Source organism: Pseudonaja textilis, chromosome 5, assembly GCF_049901715.1.
Source record: "Pseudonaja textilis isolate UNSWEBS1 chromosome 5, rPseTex1.2, whole genome shotgun sequence".
NCBI lineage: Eukaryota > Metazoa > Chordata > Lepidosauria > Squamata > Elapidae > Pseudonaja > Pseudonaja textilis.
In genome coordinates this window covers 51,695,135-51,716,404 of record NC_141994.1, presented here as the reverse complement: position 1 = coordinate 51,716,404, position 21,270 = coordinate 51,695,135, and the positions used below count along the sequence as shown (strand labels likewise).

The 21,270-nt window shown below is 36.2% G+C and overlaps 1 protein-coding gene across 1 annotated transcript in view; it reads right to left on the bottom strand.

The window, feature by feature from the left end:
- Positions 1 to 21,270, bottom strand: part of LARGE1 (LARGE xylosyl- and glucuronyltransferase 1) — a 347,751-nt gene that overhangs the window by 172,619 nt on the left and 153,862 nt on the right. Inside the window, exon 4 of the mRNA XM_026695460.2 lies at positions 20,896 to 20,978. Coding sequence (XP_026551245.1) covers positions 20,896 to 20,978 — 83 coding nt within the window. The remainder of the gene's footprint in view (positions 1 to 20,895; positions 20,979 to 21,270) is intronic.

Genomic DNA, 21,270 nt, shown 5'->3' with positions numbered 1-21,270 from the left:
TGGTGCATCCAGCCCATAACTTTGACAGCCCTAGTATATGAGTTTGATAGCCCTAGTACAGGATCTCCTGATTGAGCAGGGGACTGGAGGAGAAGACCTCCAAGGTTACTTTCAGGTCTATTTTGATTATCCACTACACATTAATTATAGAAAGACCATACAAGATCAAGGGTCATAATCCAAAAAGTTCCAATGAATTTTGCATGCACTTGTGGAATTCTATACATATAGGGTTAAACTGAAGCATCTTTTCTGTAATTAAATGGAATAGAACAAGTTCTTCTTTGCTGTCATGAAGCATTATATATATTGAAACCTAGTAGTGATTTTAATCGTTTTTATGACACATGCACACATACACACATACACACACACACACATTTTAAATTACATGGGTGTCCATGTTAAATACATAATTCTGGCAGGGATGGAGCTAAATAATCCAGTACAAAAACCAATGTATCACACAATTAGTTTATAATAATATAAATATTGGCCTCTTCCAACTTTCTGGCTCTAATGCTCTAATGGGGGTGGGGGGGGGAAGGGGGGCAGGAAGAAGTCAGGTCTCCTGGCCATCAAAAAGACCAAATAAATCACAGTTGGGAGGTTGCTGTACAGAGAAGGTACCAATTTCCCTTTACTTATTGTTGTTAGGTACCTTGGATGTGCCTGGAAGAAGGAAATATAAATAGAAATGATAATAACAAAAAGACTTACTTTTACAATTCTATAAACGCAGCCGAGAAGGTCTTGAAGAATTTAAGAGATATAAAGTAAACCATCTTTAAAAGTGAGTGACCAAATGTGTCTCTATGGCATAGAAAAGGGGAAGATCTCAGTTGCCAATAGATGTGAATGGATCATTTTGTCATTAAAGCATTTCCCCAAGACTGTAGAAAAGAAAAGGCCATTTAGCTGAAAATGTTATATACTCTCACTGGAGAGATTAGGGGAAAAAACAAAAACAAAAATGTTTCACTCCAAGACAAAAAGTCAGGAGAAACAAAGTAAAAAACCAGTGAAGTGGAAAGCATAAGCATTAGAGAGCAAGCCCTCTATTCCTGTCTTTGAAGATAGAAAGCAGTTAAGGATTATGTTTAGGCTTTTGAGAATTTCCCTGCCCAACCAATGTGTTAGAAATATGAGATGCAGAGGTGACAATGACACAGATCCTTCTTTACTGGCATTGGTTAGTAACGTTGCATTATTTCAACTGAATTTTAAATTTTAAAGGTATTGCACAAAACAAATACATAGAGGAAGGAAGGAAGGAAGGAAGGAAGGAAGGAAGGAAGGAAGGAAGGAAGGAAGGAAGGAAGGAAGGAAGGAAGGAAGGAAGGAAGGATATTGTTTCTGGCAGTAATTGAACCTGGCAGAACTCCCCAGAATGTGACCTTGTCTGTGAATCCCTAGAATAACAAAGTAAAAAACCCATAATCAGTAAAGCCAATTAAAACTAATTTTAAAACTTAGAAGTTCATATTTAAGGCAAATAGAGTAATTAAAATAGAAAAATCATTTTAAAAGGATGTATGCTGCTTGTAGCAGAGAAGAACAGCATATCTATTAAAAAGGAGTTGGTTCTAACAAGGGCACTGTTTGCCTTAAAATATCCTTGGTTCAAGCAGAAAATAGCGTTTCCTAGATCTTCCTTATCTCTGTGACCATATATCAAACCCACTGATAATCCTGTAGAAGAATACAGTCTTCTTGCATTACATTATATTGAAATAAAGAACATATTATTCTGATACTTGATATAAAGACCTTTACCCATTCTAAAGACTTAGTGTCAAACGATGGCTGTATACCATTTATTAAGTCCCTTCACTGGATTTCTCTAGTAAATAATATACAGGCAGTCCTCGACTTACAGCAGTTCATTGAGAGATTGTTCAAAGTTACAACAGCACTGAAAAAAATGACTTATGACTATTTTTCCCATTTACGGCTGTTGCAGTATTGCCATGGTCTCATGATCAAAATTCAGATGCTTGGCAATTGGTTCATATTTATGATGGTTGCAATGTACTGGGGTCTTGTGATCATCTTTTGCAATCTTCTGACAAGCAAAGTCAATGGGGAAGCTAGATTTATTTAACAACCTTGCTCCTAACTTAACAATGCAGTGATTCACTTAACAACTATGTCAAGAAAAGTTGTAAAAATGGAGCAAAATTCACTTAACAAATGTTTCACTTAGCAACAGAAATATTGGGCTCAATTGTGGTCATAAATCAAGGACTACCTTTTTCATATACTAAAATGCACTCTACGTCTTCCATCTTGGGATGACATATTTATACCATATTCTCCATATGTTTTGGCATGAACTCTTCATTAGTCCATCCCAACATTGGTGCTATTCTTTATAGAGGTTCCTGAAGCATGCATGATATACCTTCCTTGTGGGATGGTATCTAGCCTTACCAGCTTTCCCTCAGGGAAAGTTGCCTTTTCCTCCTTCTGATATTATGTCTTTCTCAAGACATTGGTGCGATGTGGACCATGCCCACTGTCTCCTCTTCAGCATTAACCGCCAATATCTCTTACTGCTATAAGGTATCCACAACCTTTACACAGGCAAACTAATCACCACATGATCTACATTAGAATTTAACCTGAGTTTCTAATGAATTCATTACTCACACCAAAATCCTCCCTGGAGGATACCCCTTGGTGTAAGGGGATGTCAGCTCATCATCCAACTATTTGTTCCACCTAAAGGAACATGTCTCTCTTCCTCAAAACGATTCTTCTTCTCCAAGGCCCTTGTTCTGTTTGACAACAAGAGAGTGTTATCCTGCACCTGGAGCAAAATTTTCACATTCTGAAATATCTCCTCTTTACAGCTCTTCCTCTCCAAGTATGTCTAGCTTGGCTGCCTTATTTTTAAGGGAATAGATTTGTTCCCTGAGAGCCAGCAGCTTACTGCTCTGAGAACAAACCCACAGCTTCTGTCCAGCATCTGTCAGATACTCATTTACAACCCAATAATACAATAAACCAGAAACATCCTTTCTTCCTGCTGGTTTTCTAGTTTCATACTAGATATTGTTACTTTGATATTCTTTTTCTGGCTTCCTCACAGTCACAAAACTTGTCTTGATGCTTAGTCTCTGAAAAGGAAAATAGTAGCCCTTGATTTACAATAGTTAGAAAAGGAAACAAGTAGTCCTTGATTTACAATAGTTCATTTAATGATTTTTTGAAGTTACAACAGCACTGAAAAAACTGACTTATGACCATTTCTCACACCTATGACTGTTGCAGCATCCCCATGGTCACGTGATCTACATTTGGATGCTTGACAACTGGTTCATATTTATGGCGTTGCAGTGTCCCAGGATCATGTGAGCCCCTTTTGCGACCTTCTGATGAGCAAAGTCAACCGGGAAGCCAGATTTACTTAACAACTGGGTTACCAATTTAACAACTGCAATCATTATCAACAATGTCATTAACAAATGGGGCAAAACTGACTTAACAAATTTCTCACTTAAGCAACATAAATTTTGGGCTCAGTTGTGGTTGTAAGTATGTTCCTTCTTACTAAAATTCCCCTATTTCTATTTGCTATCCTATTCACCAATTATTATTGCAAGCTTGTAACTGCCTCCTTCTAAGAGTGTTGGCTGCAACAGCTGTTGGATGAGCCATGAAGCTCCATCCACTAACTAATCACTTGGTCAGTGAGTCAGCTGCAGCTGTAAGTTCCTCCCTCCTACACCATCTGCCCAGCCAGTAAGCAATATACTCCATTCAGCCAGAAAAAAGCCTCTCTCAATTAGCCAAACAACCCTCCTTAGTTGCGTTTGACTAGCTCCGAAACTCACTGTCTTTCCTCAGCCTCTTCCCAATTCTTGCTTGTCCTCTTTTCCTTTCCAAACTGTATTTCTTCTTTTTTAAGAGAGCAGACATCACAAACATAGTTTATTCCTTAATATTCAGTCTGTTTAATATTCTAGCAGAAGAGCTGAATATAACCCCAAAAAACTTGTGTACCACACTGTGAATTTTGATTAGACTTAATAAGGTATTGTTTTTACTGTTCCCAGCACAAAATGTTAATTGTTGTTTTCAGCTGTGTTAATAATACTGGATGACTGTGATGTCTGCTATTTTTACTTCCAGCAAAAATGCTTTTTATTATTTTGCTAAGATCACCAATCTGTCACCCTAACTTGCATATTTAAATTTGGCCAAAAAAATTCCTGCTGAATTTTGTGTGATTTAACAACAGATATTTCAAGGTCACTTTTCCCATGAAAATCCTAAAGGTACCAAACTCTCCAGGTAAAATGTTTGGGGAGATTGTGCAGAATTCTTGTTTTCTAAGCTTTTCACAAAAATTAATGCATTTTTATCTGGTAGGAAGGAAAATGTTAACAACAAAAGACTCCATCCTTCAAACCACATAGGACTGAGATACCAAGTAAGCTAAATATTAGAATTGAAATTAGTTACCTAAAAGCAAAAAAATATCTACACTAATTGCAAATAAAGACATTACTGGTACTAGTGATAAATGTAATATGTCCCAAGACATATGAAATGTGAATGGAGACTTATGGATGTCTTTAATTTCACATCTTGCAAAGAAATTTCATTGTAAATGTCTTACAAAGAAAAATCTATTTGAAAGCTTTTTAATCATGTGGGAAATTTGGTGAGCAGAATGAAGAGCTACAAATATACTTTAAACAATTGGGTATAATCAACACAAATGAAAAAAAATAAAATAAAAATGCTATTAAGAATAATGTACCTCATTACATAGATGATCCAATTGTGCAATAATTAGCAATTGAGATAATAAAATAAATTAGTATAGCGGACCGTATTTTCCAGATTATTTGATTTTTAAAGAAAATATCATCACTTTAAAAAAAAAAGTATTGCCATCGGTAGATAGTTTATTGATTGAATTTGATGGCCTTACAACCATATCAAATAAAATCAAAAGTAAAATACAAAATTTATTTCTAGGGTAAAATAGGTAAAAGAAAGTATAATAATATATTACATGTGTGCTAAATACAAAGAACCAATGTTTCTTTACATGATGCCTTGAACTGTTCAATGTAATGGATTATTAGTTGAGTGCTTTGTTTATAAACATAGTATTTCTGCTTACAATATATACCTTATAACACAGACTGAAATAGGACAATTTGTGTGATTCAAGTCCCAGTGGGCTGTTCTTTCAAGTAGGGATTTGAATACCTAAACCTAAAAGGGCACACAGTTGACAATCAAATGAAACATGAGCAATTATCTTTGATGGATGGGGCACCACAATTGTGATAATTCCCAGGCTGGAAAAGAGAAAGAAACTGGATCTTCTGATCAATGTCATTAATTAATACTACTAGACTTCTTAAATATATTGCTATGAATCTGTCTTCTCCATTTTGGTCCCCTCCAATATTTTAGCATTATAATTCACAGAATATGGATGAGGATGTTAGCGAAGAAAGTGGACCATTTCCCCCCCAATTAAAATTAAATAGGAGTGTAAAGTGTAATGTACAGAGTTTAAGCTAACTACTTTATTATGTTCTGCCTATAATACAGGACTCTCCCAGCCTGTTATTGGGAACAGTTAGATAAGGCTCCAGGGAACTTTGAGGGCAACAGCTGTAGTCCTTCTGTAGTTGCATAGTGACTCCAGGCTAGTTCTGTGCTTGATTCCTCTTCCCTGCCAGGCTGGGTACTTCCTAAGAGAAGCTGTGCAAAGGGTCCCCTACTCACAGTTGTCACTTGCTCTTTGAGTAGGAGTTGCAAGTCCAGGAGGACACCCAAATTGCATACCAAATTAGCATTTGGGACCTTCCGTGATTTGGAAGCCTTATTAAGTATGTATGGAAATAGACAATTCTGTATCATGGTTCTTTTTCTAGAACATCTGCCTCCTATCCAGCCCAATGGTGACCAGACTGATTTTGCTTTTTAGAAGCCAAATTGAAAACTTACAGTGTTGGCAAGTATATGGGAAAGACATGGGTTTTATTCCAGAGTGACCTATTTTATTAGCAATTGTTGATGCTAGATAATGTGTATTGATGCCGTTCATTTGTAACTAATGTTATTGTACTGATGAGATTTTATTGTTGTTTTTAATTGCTGTTAGTTACCCTGAAGCTTTTAAAGCCATGCTGCTGATATAAATGGAAATAAATTAGATGAATTAAGTGAAGAATTCTTACCTAACTGGCTGGCTCACATACTGCCTGTTAATTCAACTGCTAGCAATTAAAAATGACTGCTAACTTTTATAGTTATTTGTACCATTGTGGGACGTCCTTTCTAAACATGCATTTTATTATCAGTCCAAAACAACTGTAACACAACAATGAAATAATAAAACTTCAAAGGGAAAAAAGGACATCTAGAGAGTATGCCATGGCAACACAGCAGCTCATCTGATAAGTGAAGAAGGTTCTTTGGAAAAGCATAGTAAAAATAAAGATAGCAAATATATTTCTGGGTATTCTTTTTCTCCTTATATTTTTTATTTTATTCAGAACAAAAGTTAAAATATAAAATACAAAATAAATAAAAATCCATGAAGACATAAAAGAAAAAAAAGCACAAGACTCAAAGCAATCAGAACATTAAAAAGATGCATCAAAAACTAACACATATACACATATTATCCCCTCTATTTGAATACTGATTAATATATTACTACAACATAGTTCCCACCCCTTGTGAAACAGGTCCACCCAGAATTTTTAAAGTATTAAATCTATTAACAACTTGTTGGCCTGTCCTCTGTATGTTATATTAGTGACAAAGTAATTAACCAGAAAAACAATAGTACTAACACATAACTAACTTAGAGTTTCAAAACTCTTTGTTAATAAACTGCTATTGTAATCCACTGGTAGAAAATTTACCATCCCAGATTATCCCAAAAGTTATAAATAGATCATCCTGTTTGTTTCTTACTATCCTCTCTTGTCCATCGTTTAATTAAATGTAGTAAATTCAGTCTTCAGAATAGGTCTATCTTCAAGTCAGAGTGCAAGCAAAAGTAGTTAACAATTAACTGTAATAAATCCATACAGTCCCCCAACATCTTCTTATTTATTTATTTATTTATTTGATTTGTCAATTGTTTACAAGATAATAAGCATAAGTTTATACATAGTTTTGAATACATGTAATGGGTACATTTAAGAAAAATAAAAGAAAATAAAAGAAACAATAGGACAGGGACGGTAGGCATGTTGGTGCGCTTATGCACGCCCCCTAGAGACCTCTTAGGAAAGGGGTGAGGTCAATAGTAGACAGTCTAAGGTTAAAGTTTTTGGGGTTTGGGGAAGAAACTACAGAGTCGGGTAGAGTATTCCAGACGTTGATCACTCTGTTGCTGAAATCGTATTTCCTGCAATCAAGCTTGGTGCGGTTAACCTTGAGTTTGTATCTATTGTGTGCTCTTGTGTTGTTATGGTTGAAGCTGAAGTATTCATTGACAGGTAGGACATTGCAATGTATGATTTTATATACTATGCTTAAATCAGACCAAAGACGGCGTAATTCAAGGTTTTCTAGTTCTAGAATTTCAAGTCTGGTGGCATAAGGTATTCTACAATGAGTAGAGGAGTGGAGAACTCTTCTTGTGAAATATTTCTGGACTTTCTCAATTGTGCTAATATCAGATACGTGATGTGGGTTCCAGACTGATGAGCTGTATTCAAGTATTGGTCTAGCAAATGTTTTGTGTTAGTGTTTGGGGACAAACCCCCAAGCAGAGTGCACAGCAGCAGTCAAGCCAGGCAGCCAAGTGAGAGAGAGACTGGGCCCAAGAGTATACACACACTGGAGACAAAAACACTGTTTGTAGTTTTTAAATAGTTATTTAATTCACACAGAGATTAAGAAGTGTCATTCAGTCCATATGTCAATATCCAATATATCCATCCAGTTACCTAGTCCATTAACAGTAAATACAATGTCTTTATCTGCTTGTAAATCTTCTCCTTCCGATACCTTTCTCTCGAAGACAACGCTGAGTATACACAGCTCACCAAGTAAACAGTCCTTTTGTTCAGTAGAAATGGTATCTTGCACAGTAGCCAACAAGCAGACGTCTCATACAGGAGTAAAACAGCAGGCAGCAGAGATCAGAGAGACCAGCAGACCAGCGACCAGTAACACCAGGAACCAGGAACCAGAAACCAGGAAGTGTTACGTCTCTCTCACTGCCTTATTACTGCTGCTTGCAACCGCACCCTTAATTATCAAATTACATTGCAGTTTGGAGCTTAAAGCTACAAACACTTAAACCTAGGTTTATATATTCATTCACCCAAACCTAGTTGGTGTATTCATATACCCAACATTCTCCCCTTTTGGGTGATATAAATATATAATACCCTTACATTCTAAACCCATATTTTTCACAACTCTCTTGGTGCTTAATAGCACCTTGGGCCTTAGTAAAATTATCAGCTATATTGTCCTCCGACATACAGTACTCCAGCTGTATCATTTTACTCTGTACAGATTGTCTAACGTTTAGATACCTCAAATCTGTATGCTTGCTCCTAGTTTTTACTGCAATATTTGTGGCCATTTGAATTGCTGCCTGATTATCTTCATGTACAATTATAGGATAATTTACTTGTCTATACATAATTAATTCAGTACATAATAGTGATAAACAGGAGAATTCTGCCTCCATAGTAGACAAACTTATATGCTGTTGTCTTATTGACTTCCAACCTATTAATGTCTTACCCAGCATTATGGCTGTTCCTGAAGTCGACTTTCTTGTGTCTCTTTCTGATGCAAAACTAGCATCTGCATAAGCACTCAGTATGAGATCATCTTTTGGTTCTAGATACAGTGCATGGTGTAATATTCCTTTAAGATATCTTAAGATTCTCTTCAATGCATTCCAATGACATTGAAGCGGATCATTATTATGTCGTGCCAGCTGATTAATACTATAAGCTATATCTGGCCTTGACCAATTGCTAATGTATGATAAGCTACCAATCAAAGATTGATATATTGCCTTATCAAACTTGGGACTTTGAGTATCCATTTTGCAAATATCCTGACTCATTGGAGTCTTTGCAGGCTTACAAAGTTCCATTTTATAATCTATTAGCAATTTAGATATCTTATCTTCCTGAGATATCTTAAAACCTTTCTGTGTTTTCACTATATTTAAACCTAGATATTTCTTTATCTCCCCTAATTGCTTGATTTTTATTTTCTTGGCTAATGATGCTATTATTTTATTTGCTTCATCATTAGTCTCAGTAATCAAGGCAATATCATCAGTGAACAATAATAATAATGATATTTTCCCATTTGTCTCCCTTTTAAACAGACATGGATCGGCTAAACCAGCTTTAAACCCTATATTGTTCAGTTCTTTTACAATATACTGGTTCCATTCATAGCCCGATTGTTTAAGACCATAGAGGCTCTTTTTTAACAACCAACAATCATTATTATTTTCACCTTTCAATCCAATAGGCCTTTTCATATATACAGTATGTCTTAGTGGAGCGTGCAAGTAAGCAGTTTCCACATCTAAATGGTTAACTATATATTTCTTGCTTGCTGCCCACACTAAAACTGCCCTTAACGTTGCTGCTTTAAGACTAGGTGCAAATACCTCATCATAGTCATTTGCACTTTGTCTAAAACCTTGGGCTACTAATCTTGCCTTATGGATTCTATTTCCATCCTTATCAGTTTTTATCTTAAAAATCCATTTGCAGCCAATGGGTTTTATATTAACAGGTAATCTCGCATTTTCATATACTTTCATATCCTTCAAGGATTTCAACTCCTTATTCATTGCTGCATACCAACTTTCCTTATCTTTAGAAGGATACTTTTTTATTTCATCCACAGTATATGGAACTCTATTTACCTGGCACACTGTGTTAGCCTGGTATCTATCAGGCGGTCTAGATACTCGTGTAGTTCTTCTGGGAATTACAGGGCTTGTATGAGGACTTTTTAGAGTTACTACCTGTTCATTTTCCTCATCTTGCTCAGCTATTGGTTCTATTTCTTCTTCTATGGGCACTATCTCTTCCTGTAATTCTCTTTTTACTTTATTCTTAAAGTTACAGGGATAATTAATGGGATTTCTATAGGATTCAATAATCACTTCTTTATTGTTATCCTGCTCTAACTTATCCCATCCTACGTGCTCTAGAAATTGGGCATTGGCACTACATAACACCTTAGATGTGCCTTTCTCCCAAAATCTATATGCCCTATGGTTAGCTTGGTAACCAACGAAGAAAAATTGTTTAGCTCTGTGTTGCCCTTTACGCCTGAGTTGTGTAGGGATATGCACCCATGCTGGTGCACCAAATGTGTGCAGGTAACTCAGATCAGGCTTCCTGCCATGCCACATGGTGAATGGTATTTCACCAGTAGTTGAGTTAACAACGTTGTTCAAAATGTTATTAGCACACATTGTGGCCTCCCCCCACAAAGAATCAGGTAATCCAGAATCAGTTAACATTGTTCTAACCATTGCCTGTAGTGTTTGGCCTCTTCTCTCAATAAATGCGTTGTGTTGTGGTCTGTATGGTGCAGATTTCTTGTGCTCTATTCCAGCTACCTTTAATCTATTCTGGAATTTGTTATTAACAAATTCCGTACCATTATCTGTCACCAAGGTTATCAGTTGCCGTTTGGTCTTTCTTTCTGCAAACTTTAACCAGTTGAAGAAATGTTGATATGTTTCAGTTTTGCTTTTCATTAGGTAGCAAAACCCATATCTAGAGTAATGGTCCATAATGCTCAGTATATATCGAGCACCCCCCATACTGGGTTTCTTTGGACCTATAATGTCTGCAAATACTACTTCTAAAGGTTCTTTAGTTTTGAAACCATTTAGCCTATTTGCAGGCAATATTTTACTCTTATCTTCACAGCAGACATTACAACGCAAATATTTATCACAAGGTTTTAACCTTATTCCTTCAGATAACTCTACTGTACGTTTTAGCATTTTAAAATTTACATGCCCCAAACGCCTATGCAATAAATGGATACATTCATTATGAGGCTTGATATTGTTAAATACAGTCTGTGCCTCCCCTTTCTTACTATCATGTAAGACATACAATGCTCCATTTAAAGCTGCCGTTACCCTTTTGTTATCTCTTTCCAGTATGCACTTATTATTTTTAAATCTGATTACATAACCTAGTTTATCTAATACTCTTACAGAAAGTAAGTTCATCTTTAACTGTGGTACATATAACATTTTTACATTCTGTTTTAAACATGGACAATATGCAATACCTTCACCCTTGGCCTTGAGGTGCCAGCCGTTCGCGAGTGATATATGCTGAGAGCTTGTAGACATTTTTATAAACTTTGTCTTATCTCTCGTGATGCAGTGGGATGCACCACTATCCACCACCCATAAATCACTCTTCACATCACAGTTGCTGAACGTGGCTAGTTCAAAGGATTTCTTTGGCTTCTTTACATTCTGGCTTTTTCCTTTTCTGCAGAATCTTGCCAAATGTCCTCTGCCTCCACAATTAAAACACTTTTTAATTGTGTATGCCGTTGAAGATAACTTCTCTTCTTCCGGGTGCTTTACTTGTGCCATTGCTCTTCAGATAAATAACTATCCAACAAACAGTTTGTACAGTAATGTGCAACTCACCCCAAACCTCACTGGTTTATCCTGGTTAGTTAGACTGTGCTCTCTGCTGGGCCCATAACCAATGTTAGTGTTTGGGGACAAACCCCCAAGCAGAGTGCACAGCAGCAGTCAAGCCAGGCAGCCAAGTGAGAGAGAGACTGGGCCCAAGAGTATACACACACTGGAGACAAAAACACTGTTTGTAGTTTTTAAATAGTTATTTAATTCACACAGAGATTAAGAAGTGTCATTCAGTCCATATGTCAATATCCAATATATCCATCCAGTTACCTAGTCCATTAACAGTAAATACAATGTCTTTATCTGCTTGTAAATCTTCTCCTTCCGATACCTTTCTCTCGAAGACAACGCTGAGTATACACAGCTCACCAAGTAAACAGTCCTTTTGTTCAGTAGAAATGGTATCTTGCACAGTAGCCAACAAGCAGACGTCTCATACAGGAGTAAAACAGCAGGCAGCAGAGATCAGAGAGACCAGCAGACCAGCGACCAGTAACACCAGGAACCAGGAACCAGAAACCAGGAACCAGGAAATGTTACGTCTCTCTCACTGCCTTATTACTGCTGCTTGCAACCGCACCCTTAATTATCAAATTACATTGCAGTTTGGAGCTTAAAGCTACAAACACTTAAACCTAGGTTTATATATTTATTCACCCAAACCTAGTTGGTGTATTCATATACCCAACATTTTGTATGCTCTAGTTAGTAGTGTGATATTACCAGAGAAAAAGCTACATAGGATTAGGTTAACAACTCTTAATGGCTTTTTGGCTATGAAGTTGCAGTGGGCTCTAGCACTTAGGTCATTTGAGATGAGTACTCCAAGATCCTTGACAGAGTTTGGATCATCAACAAGGTCTTGACTATTCAGCCTGTATTTTACTTTCTGATTTTTTTTGCCATTTATTTATTGAGATTTGAAGTTGCCATTTTTTTGACCATTCTGATACATAGTCAAGATCTTTCTGAAGGGTAGCAGTATTGTCTGTGGTATTGAACAGCTTTACATCATCAGCGAAAAGAACGCAGTTGCTCTTAATATTATCACAGAGGTCATTTATGTAGAGTATGAATAGAGTTGGTCCTAGAACATTGCCTTGGGGGACACCACTATTGACAGGTACAGAATTTGATAGGACGCTCCCAATTTTGACCATTTGTTGTCTGTTTGACAGGAATGCTTCAATCCAGTTATGCTGTTGTCCAGAGATACCATAGGATTTTATTTTTAGGAGTAGTTTGTTGTGTACCACTGGATCAAAGGCTTTACAAAAGTCTATGTAGATTGCGTCTATTGCTTTGCCCTGATTGAGTTGTGTCGTCCATATGTTTTTGCAGTGTAAGAGTTGCAGATTACAGGATAGTTTTTTTCTGAAACCAAATTGTTTATTGGAGAGTACATTGTAGAGGTTCTTAGTAGAGAAAATGAATTTGTCTCCCTCCCTTCTAGCTGTAATGTTGGAGAAGTATACAGACTCAAATCACTTTGATCTGGAGCTGGATCAAAATCCTTTTGTGTATCTTTATCCAAAGATAAAGGTTCTATCATTTTTTGAATAAATATTAAAGCTTGATCAAGTTTTTATAACAGAAATTTAGCTAAAAGTTGCATATTTCCCCACCCTCCTTTCTTAGATTTCAGACACTGTTCAGCCATTTTAATCCGTGGAACTTAATTAAGGAACAAAGAATGTATATATTCCTCTATATTTCAATCCAAACTTATCAGAAAAATTCAGTAGAAATAAACTCCAAGTACCATCCCAAACGTTGCTGTGTTTTCCATTTGGAAGAGATAAAGCCTATCCAGAACAACATATATCAAAAGGAAAAAAGGGGGGATGAGCAATTAGAGTCCAGCAAGGGGTTGAAATAAACCAGCATTCAACCACTAATCAACTTTTACAGCAAAAAGCAAAGTAAAACAAATTCAAAAAATTAAAATTAAAATTCCAGCATGCTTAAAAATCGAAACTGCTTGACAGGAAGGTGGATATGCCCAGTGACTTTTCAATCACTTCCAGAGGGAATCAGAATCTTCAAGACCCACTCAGTCCACAATCATTCAGAAGTAATCTTGGGTCAATCCTAAATGCTCCCATTCAAAACCAGGGAGCAGCACTGCCAAAGAACCAGCTTTAGCAATGAAATCAGCAGATCATCAGTAAGAGAAAAAATAAACTCTTATGTGAAGCAGCCATCTTGAAAGGGGGATGCCTATTTCTATGTATTCTTTTAAAAGAAAAACAAAACAAAAAGCATTTTGCAGAATAACCTCCTTCAACTAAAATATGTCCTATGGTTTTCCCAACTTTGAATTTTGAACCAAGGAATAAATCCCCACAGGTATTCTTCAATATGAATTCTAATATTCCCTGAAAGAGGGGTGATTCCATCTTTCAAATGCTTCTCCCTAGAAACATCAAGACTCCTTCAAATTGAACTCAACACTTGATGACATCATATGTATATCTATGACATGTTCTTGGCAGGAAGATAGTGCAGCTGGCCCATTGCCAGCTTTTGGAATGTCATTGTGTCCTGCAGTTAACAATCTCATGGACAACTGTCATTGCAGAGAATGTTTAAGAATCTTCAATACTAGATGCCAGAGAATTGGCTAAAGTATAGTCCAGAAGACAATGTGAAATTAAGCCAACCAAGATGATTCAATACAATTCTGATCCACAAAATACTTGAAGGAGAAATTGCATCTAACATTTACCTCCTGCAAATATGTTTTTTTCCCAGAACATGCTGGCATTGCTTGATCAAATTATTATTTAGTATATGGTGATGTTATACTAGCCAGGAGACTACAGTATTAATATAAAGATGTTTTTTGGATGCCAGTGATTGCTGTTCAGTTCATGCTCATGCATTATCCAGAGTGTACTAGCTCCACAGTCAGAAGGCTTCATGGTGTTCTTTAGCATTATCCGGGACTTTTTCTACCAACAATGTCACCTCGCATTTGGGCATTGCATTCAAAAAGATCCAACATCAGTTGTATTAATATTGCTTCAAAGCATAATTTTCCTCCCACTGAAGTGGTACCTATTTCTCTGCTTGTATGTAACATGCTTTTAATTTCTATGTTGGAAGATGTGCTTGGTCAAAATACATCTGACAGAAATGTTGAGTCAACCAGGAAGCTCACTCCTCAACTGCATTTCTCATAAAACTACGGGCTCATATCAGTTTCAGACTTATTCATTAAATGCTCTCATTTCATTTTTGACGACTCCAGTCTAAGATCATGGCTGCCTCTAATTTCTCATTTCCTTCAAGGAAAACCAGTAGGGAAGGTGGATATGGGCTGGTTGAGGAAGAAGATCAGGCATCAGCAAGACTTGGTGAAAAACAGGATGGATGTGAAGAGAGATTAGGAATTATAGAATGATAGGTCATAGGGTTAATCTGGGTTCTACAAGGAAGGTCCACCATTCCTAAAATTATGGGCAAGGATGTGTCTGTTCCTGCTATGTAGAAAGATACTTTTTTCCTTATGATATGAATAGGTAAGAATGGTTCTCTAGCTAATAATCCTATTGAACAGTAAGTTACCCTTCAGGAGCCTCACCCACCATTTGAATAGAAGTAGGAAGTTGTTTCTATGGGAATATAATGAGAAGAGGTAAAATCCAAGCCATGAAATTACTTTAAATTTTGGACTCTAGCCCCAAGACGATATAGGTCTGCCTCTGATCTCCAGAACTGACATTCGTGGTGGCATGATGGTGCAGTGGTTAGAATGCAGTGCTCAATCCAGGAGTTTGATTATGAATAGTTCAAGGTTGACTCATCCTTCCAAATTCATCCTTCCATCCTTCCAAATTCAGTAAAATGAGGAGCCAGATTGTTGGGGGCAATATGCTGATTCTGTAAACTGTTTAGAAAGGGTTATAAAATGCTATGAAGTTGTATATAAGTCTAAGTGCTATTGCTGTTCTAATATTACAATGGTGAAAAGCCATGAAAACTCTAGCCAAGAGCTCTTGCAAAGTATTTAGAAAATTGGTTTTACTTATGGGCAGGGTACTTCTACTTGATGGACATATTTATGCAAAATAGCCTCCCTGTCCACAATATAGTCACAGTCTTTGCTTATGTCTATATTATTATTATTTTCTTCCTGAAAGAGACAAGGACTGACCAATTATGCTGTTTCCTCCTCCATTGCTTAAATAGATTAGTGAACATAAGAACACAGAATCCTGTACAGGATATTTCATCTCCTACTGTTACTGCTTCAAGGTGCACTCAGCCTGAGTATATCTATATTCAAGCTATCCAACTTTCTAAGACTCAGCTGAATTAATATTGGCCTCCAAGAGTCAAATACAGTATATTTGTTCAACACTTGAAGTGCTTCAAAAACTTAGGAGATAAAATGAGTGCCTTATGCCTCAAGCTTAAGATACTTCATTTAGTTCTCCCAAAGTTTTATATTGATCCAAAATTAGCAGTTTTGCAGAAGTTTTTAAGTAGCTTTTTTTTTGCTCATTCCTGCTTGGAGAGAATTCCCTGGGCCTCCTGTTTTTGCAGGGCAAAATAATGTAAAGAAAACCCAGAGTTTTTTGCAACATTTTTCTGTTCTCGGGATTGCTCACATTAAAATATGAGTATTGCTAAAAAATAATAATATTTTTTTAAAATCTACAAAATTACCTAAAGCACTTCTACTTAGTGGAAAAGCAATGTAATTTTTTAAAAGCAATATAAGCAAATACACTTACAATAAAACACAAGCCAAATAGTAGCAAGAACAAAAAAAAAAAAGTCAAAGCTCTAAAGGCTCAAAAAAAGCATTCCTTTGGAGCCAATTCATAACATAACTTGGACATCGCTTTTCGAATGGTGAACCAAAGTGACCAAGTTGCTTTGCTTTGCAGAACTTCTGGCAAGTCCTGTGGAAAATGTGTCACCTGCCTTATCAGGATCACTTTCCATTAAAAGACAGGAAGAATTCCCAATACAGTTTTTCTAGGCAATTTTTGTTCTTTTGAGAGAATGTAGCTGCCTGATAAATAGCAAAATAAACAAATAATTAACTGTCTGAAAATTTAAGTGGGTATCTATGAGAGTAAAGCTTGAATAAAAACTTGAAAATATGGGTTTTAAGTGAAACCAGTATTAAGTTCAGTATTAAACTTTAAAGTTAAGACCTTAACTTTAAAATTAGAAGGAAGGCTACTGTTGGCATAAATACCTACCTTCCTTTCTCCACCATGGTTCTAGATACATTGGAGAGCCACATGGAATGTCAAAGGAATGATTCAGGGTAAATTAGATATTGTCAAACAAGAGATAAATAGGTTGTAAATTGATCTCCTTGGTGTCAGTGAGCTACACTGGTCAGGCAATAGCTTTTTCCAATCTGAGGACTTCAGACCGTCTATTATTCAGGACAGGATATTAAGAAAACAAATGGAGTGGCATTTACTGTAAGCAAGAAACTTGCTAGAGCAGTGGAAAGCTTCTCTACTTGTTGATGGTTGGTGCTAGATTCTGCTTAAAATTATACCAAAAAACCTAGCACCAGCTGTTAAAAGGGAATTACAAGATGTCCAAGGCAGCTTCCAAAGATTTGGCACGCACAACCATACTGCAAAACTGTCCTGGCTGATAGAAAAATATTTTGAAAATCAAAAGATCATTTACATGTCCTTGACTACAAGAAAGTCTTCAATTATGTTGATCATGAGAAGCTATGGAGAGCCCTACAAGACCTGGGGGATACCAGCACATTTGTACATTTGCACATCTGTACACAAATCAAGAAACCACTGTGCAAACAATGTATGGAGACAGACACTGGTTTAATATAGACAAAGGAGTGAAACAAGGTTGCATTCTCGATCTTTCTTATTCAGTCTGTCTACTGAAATAATCATAGGGAACTAGATTTTGAAGACTCAAAAATTGGGTAAAACTGGTGGAAGAAACTTCAACAATCTTCAATATGCTGACGATACAGCTTTCCTCTCCCAAACCAAAGAAGGTCTAGAACATCTGATCAAGAAAATCAAAGAAAAAAGTGAGAATTTTGGTCTCTTTCTAAACATGAAAAAACCCAAGCTCATGACCACTATAAGGAAGGGAAACATCAAAATAAAAATGTATAGTGAAAACACAGAATATGTGCAAAAAAATCACTTTCCTAGGACCATGGATAGCTCAAAGTAGTGAATGCAGCACAGAAATAAATTGTTGGATTGCACTGGGTCACATAGCAATGATGAACATGAGGCAGATAGGGAAAAGTAGGGAAATCAGCCTGGCAACTACCGGTAACTGTAAGTTACTTTGCTCTATTGTGTTCCCTGTAGTTCCCTATGGTTGCGAAAGTTGGACCTTGAAAAAGCAAGACAGGAAGAAAATAGATTTGTTTGAGCTGTGGTGCTAGAGAAGGCTCATGAGTATTCCTTGGACAGCAAAGTTGACTAACAAACAAGTACTGGAACACATAACACCACACATGTCACTAGAAGGCAAAATCAAGAAACTGCATCTCACTTCCTATGGCATATCATACAGGGGAATTCACTGGAGAAAGCAATTATATTTGGAAGAGTTAGCAGTAAAAGGAAACCAGAAAGAACAAAGTTTTTGGACAATATCAAAGCTGACACCAGCCAGAGCAGAGAAAAGGTGTGTCTTTGTGTTTGTTTATTTGTTTACTAAAGAAAAATTTTATATATATATATAAAGAAAAAGTCAAAGAAGTAATGCAAAATTGGAAGATATTCAGAGACCTGGCCCATAGAATTGTCAAGAGTCAGATACAACTGAGTGGATAACCTTATCATCATTATTATAAAGAGGCTACAAACTAGGGTTGGTTAATAACTTTATTGTTGTGAATCTTTTCAGTAAAAACTGTGTCATCAAGAATTGTGTCATCTTTCTTTGTCTTTCTCTTTTTTTTTTGCAGCACCCCCCAGCACCCTGTTTTTGGTATAGTGGGCCTCTGGGAAGCCTCCTGGGAGCAAAAACAGGGTGCGTGCAGCATAGCTGATCAATGGAAATATCGGTTCGGCTGAACCTGTAGATTTTTCACTACCGGTTCGGCCAAATCGGTAGCAATTTTTTTACTACCGGTTCAGTCGAACCAGGCTGAACCGGTAGAATACCATCACTGGTGTGCATGCTGTATATGCACGGATACTCTATGGCAGGATCAACCACATTCCAAGTTCAAATGGCAAAGTAGTACAGAGTCTTCTTTGTAAAGACTCAGTCAGGTGAAACAGTTCTACGAAGACTATTTTTCTTCCAGTTAAATATTTTTTTGGAAATTTTCAACAAACCAGGATATGCTCACTACCTAAATTTGTAGAGCATAAACAAACAGAAAGCATCATATTGAAAGAAACAGCGGAAATACATTTTTTTCTTTAAATTTATTACTTATACATTATTTTCTTTTCATTTATCTTCATTGTTGTATTGGGACTATTAATCAGAAAGATTAACGACACATTTAAAATTGGACAAATCAGACAAAGCAGGAGGAATGCTGTTCATCTGAAAATACATATATTTTCCTTTGAAATATTTCATATGGTAGCAAACCCTTTGATGTCATGACAGCATCTAAGAGTTAAAGAACAGAGAGTTGGCATGCTTTTACTATTTTTCCTCACCCTAATTGTAAGACCCAAGACATGGTTGTCAGTTTAAAAGTTATTTACCTCTTCCTCTTACCTCAGCCTGATACATAACTAAATTATGTGGAAGTTTTGTGATGTGCCCTACTCAAGAGGGGAATGACACCCCTCTGAGCCAATTTTCACAATAGCAGTACAATAAAATTATACTTCAGTCAACCTCCAAACAATTATTCTTCAGGGCAACACTAATTTAATTGTTTGTGGAAGATCTACCAGAATGTTTAATTTATGATTTGCATCTGACAACCCTTTATTGCACAGAATGTCCTTCCTTCCTTACCTATAACCTTAATTATTTCCAAGACAAGTGCCGATGGTAAAATAACTGCTTTTAGATATGGAAATGAATGATCTGTACTACTACTTTAAACATTGAAGGGTTAGATTTTAGTCAAAAGAAAACCCTTTAAAATGTTTTGCAATGTAATGCAAAACAAAACAAAATTAAATAAAATTTAGTTTGAGTAGGAAAAAGTCTCCATAAATTTTATATTATTTTGTTTCAAAAAATGGCCTAATTTATGAATTTAACTCGTAATTTAAAATTATAACTACAGTTTTAGTTATAATTCTATGGAATGAACAAACGTAATTTGTGCTTCCCTTTTTTCTGAGATTTTTTTCTTTCCCTGTCTAACCTATAACTCTAATATTTCCCAGAGGTTGCTCATCTAAGAACTAACCATGTCTAATTCTGCTAAGCTTTTTAAAATCTTTTTGACAAAGATTTGCAGCCAGCAGCCAGATAAACAGGGATTAATACTAGAGAAACAATTGAGCAGAAAATACTACCTTAATCAAGGAACTACCAGGGGGTAGAGGGGAACACACCTCCACCAGCCCTGGTAGATCAAGCTTCTGTAAAGTCAGGTAATGAAACAAACACAAGCAAACAACCAAACTCAGAAAGCACCAAGGACTACACAATCCATCCCTGAACTACATATATTTTCTTCTACTGAATTTTTGAGATCAGTAAAAACTGTCTAGATGTTTACTTAGCTGATCTGGTTTCCATAGCTCTCCCACTTCAAATCCATGCTTGTAACTCATTAAAAATAAACCTCAAGAAAAACGTGGGCACATTTATGAGAAAAGCATAGTCATTTTAAAAAGCCAGGAAGAAATTTAAAATAGCAACAAGTTAGGAATAGATTGGAATAGGTTGGAAACAGAGAAACTTAAGGAATGGAGAGATTATTTCCTAAAAGTGAAGATTTCATAACCATTAGTCATTTTTTTTAATGGTTGGATGACTGCATCATTATTAAATTCTACATATATTTTCTTCTATTGAATTTTTGAGATCAATAAAAACTGTGCATGTTGACAGAAATTTAAAGCAGCCACTTCAAAGCAATATCATTTGGTAAGAAATGTATTTTATATACTATGTAGTTTTAAACATTTTAAAAGAAACAACCCATCTAGCTAGATTCAGGTTCACTGACCATCATTTCTACTATGAAGGATCAAAGACACATTGAATCATTTTTACCCCCCAAAAAAGAAGAAGAAGCATGGAGCAAGATAAAGACGCTTTACCTATGAAACAAGACTGATTTGACGAGAGTGACAACATCCCGACTGGCATTGTATCCAGCACACACAATGGCAACGTGGATTGTCTAAAAAGACAGAGAAACAAACAATGAATGCAAGGAGAAGAAAGATCATTACAATCTAGTAAAATCAGTGCAATCTGGTCAGTTTGAGGCTTTTGATGTTTAACACTTCCTGATATATTTTTAAAGTTGTAATAACATCATGAATATGTGAAGTACCAATGACATAATTTCTCTAGAAACTTAAGTCTTATGCTATTTTTTTATACTACGCAGAAAATATTCACTACATTTTGATACAAGCATAGATAGAAACAAATTAAATCACCTATATTTCAAAGGCATGGTCAAAAAA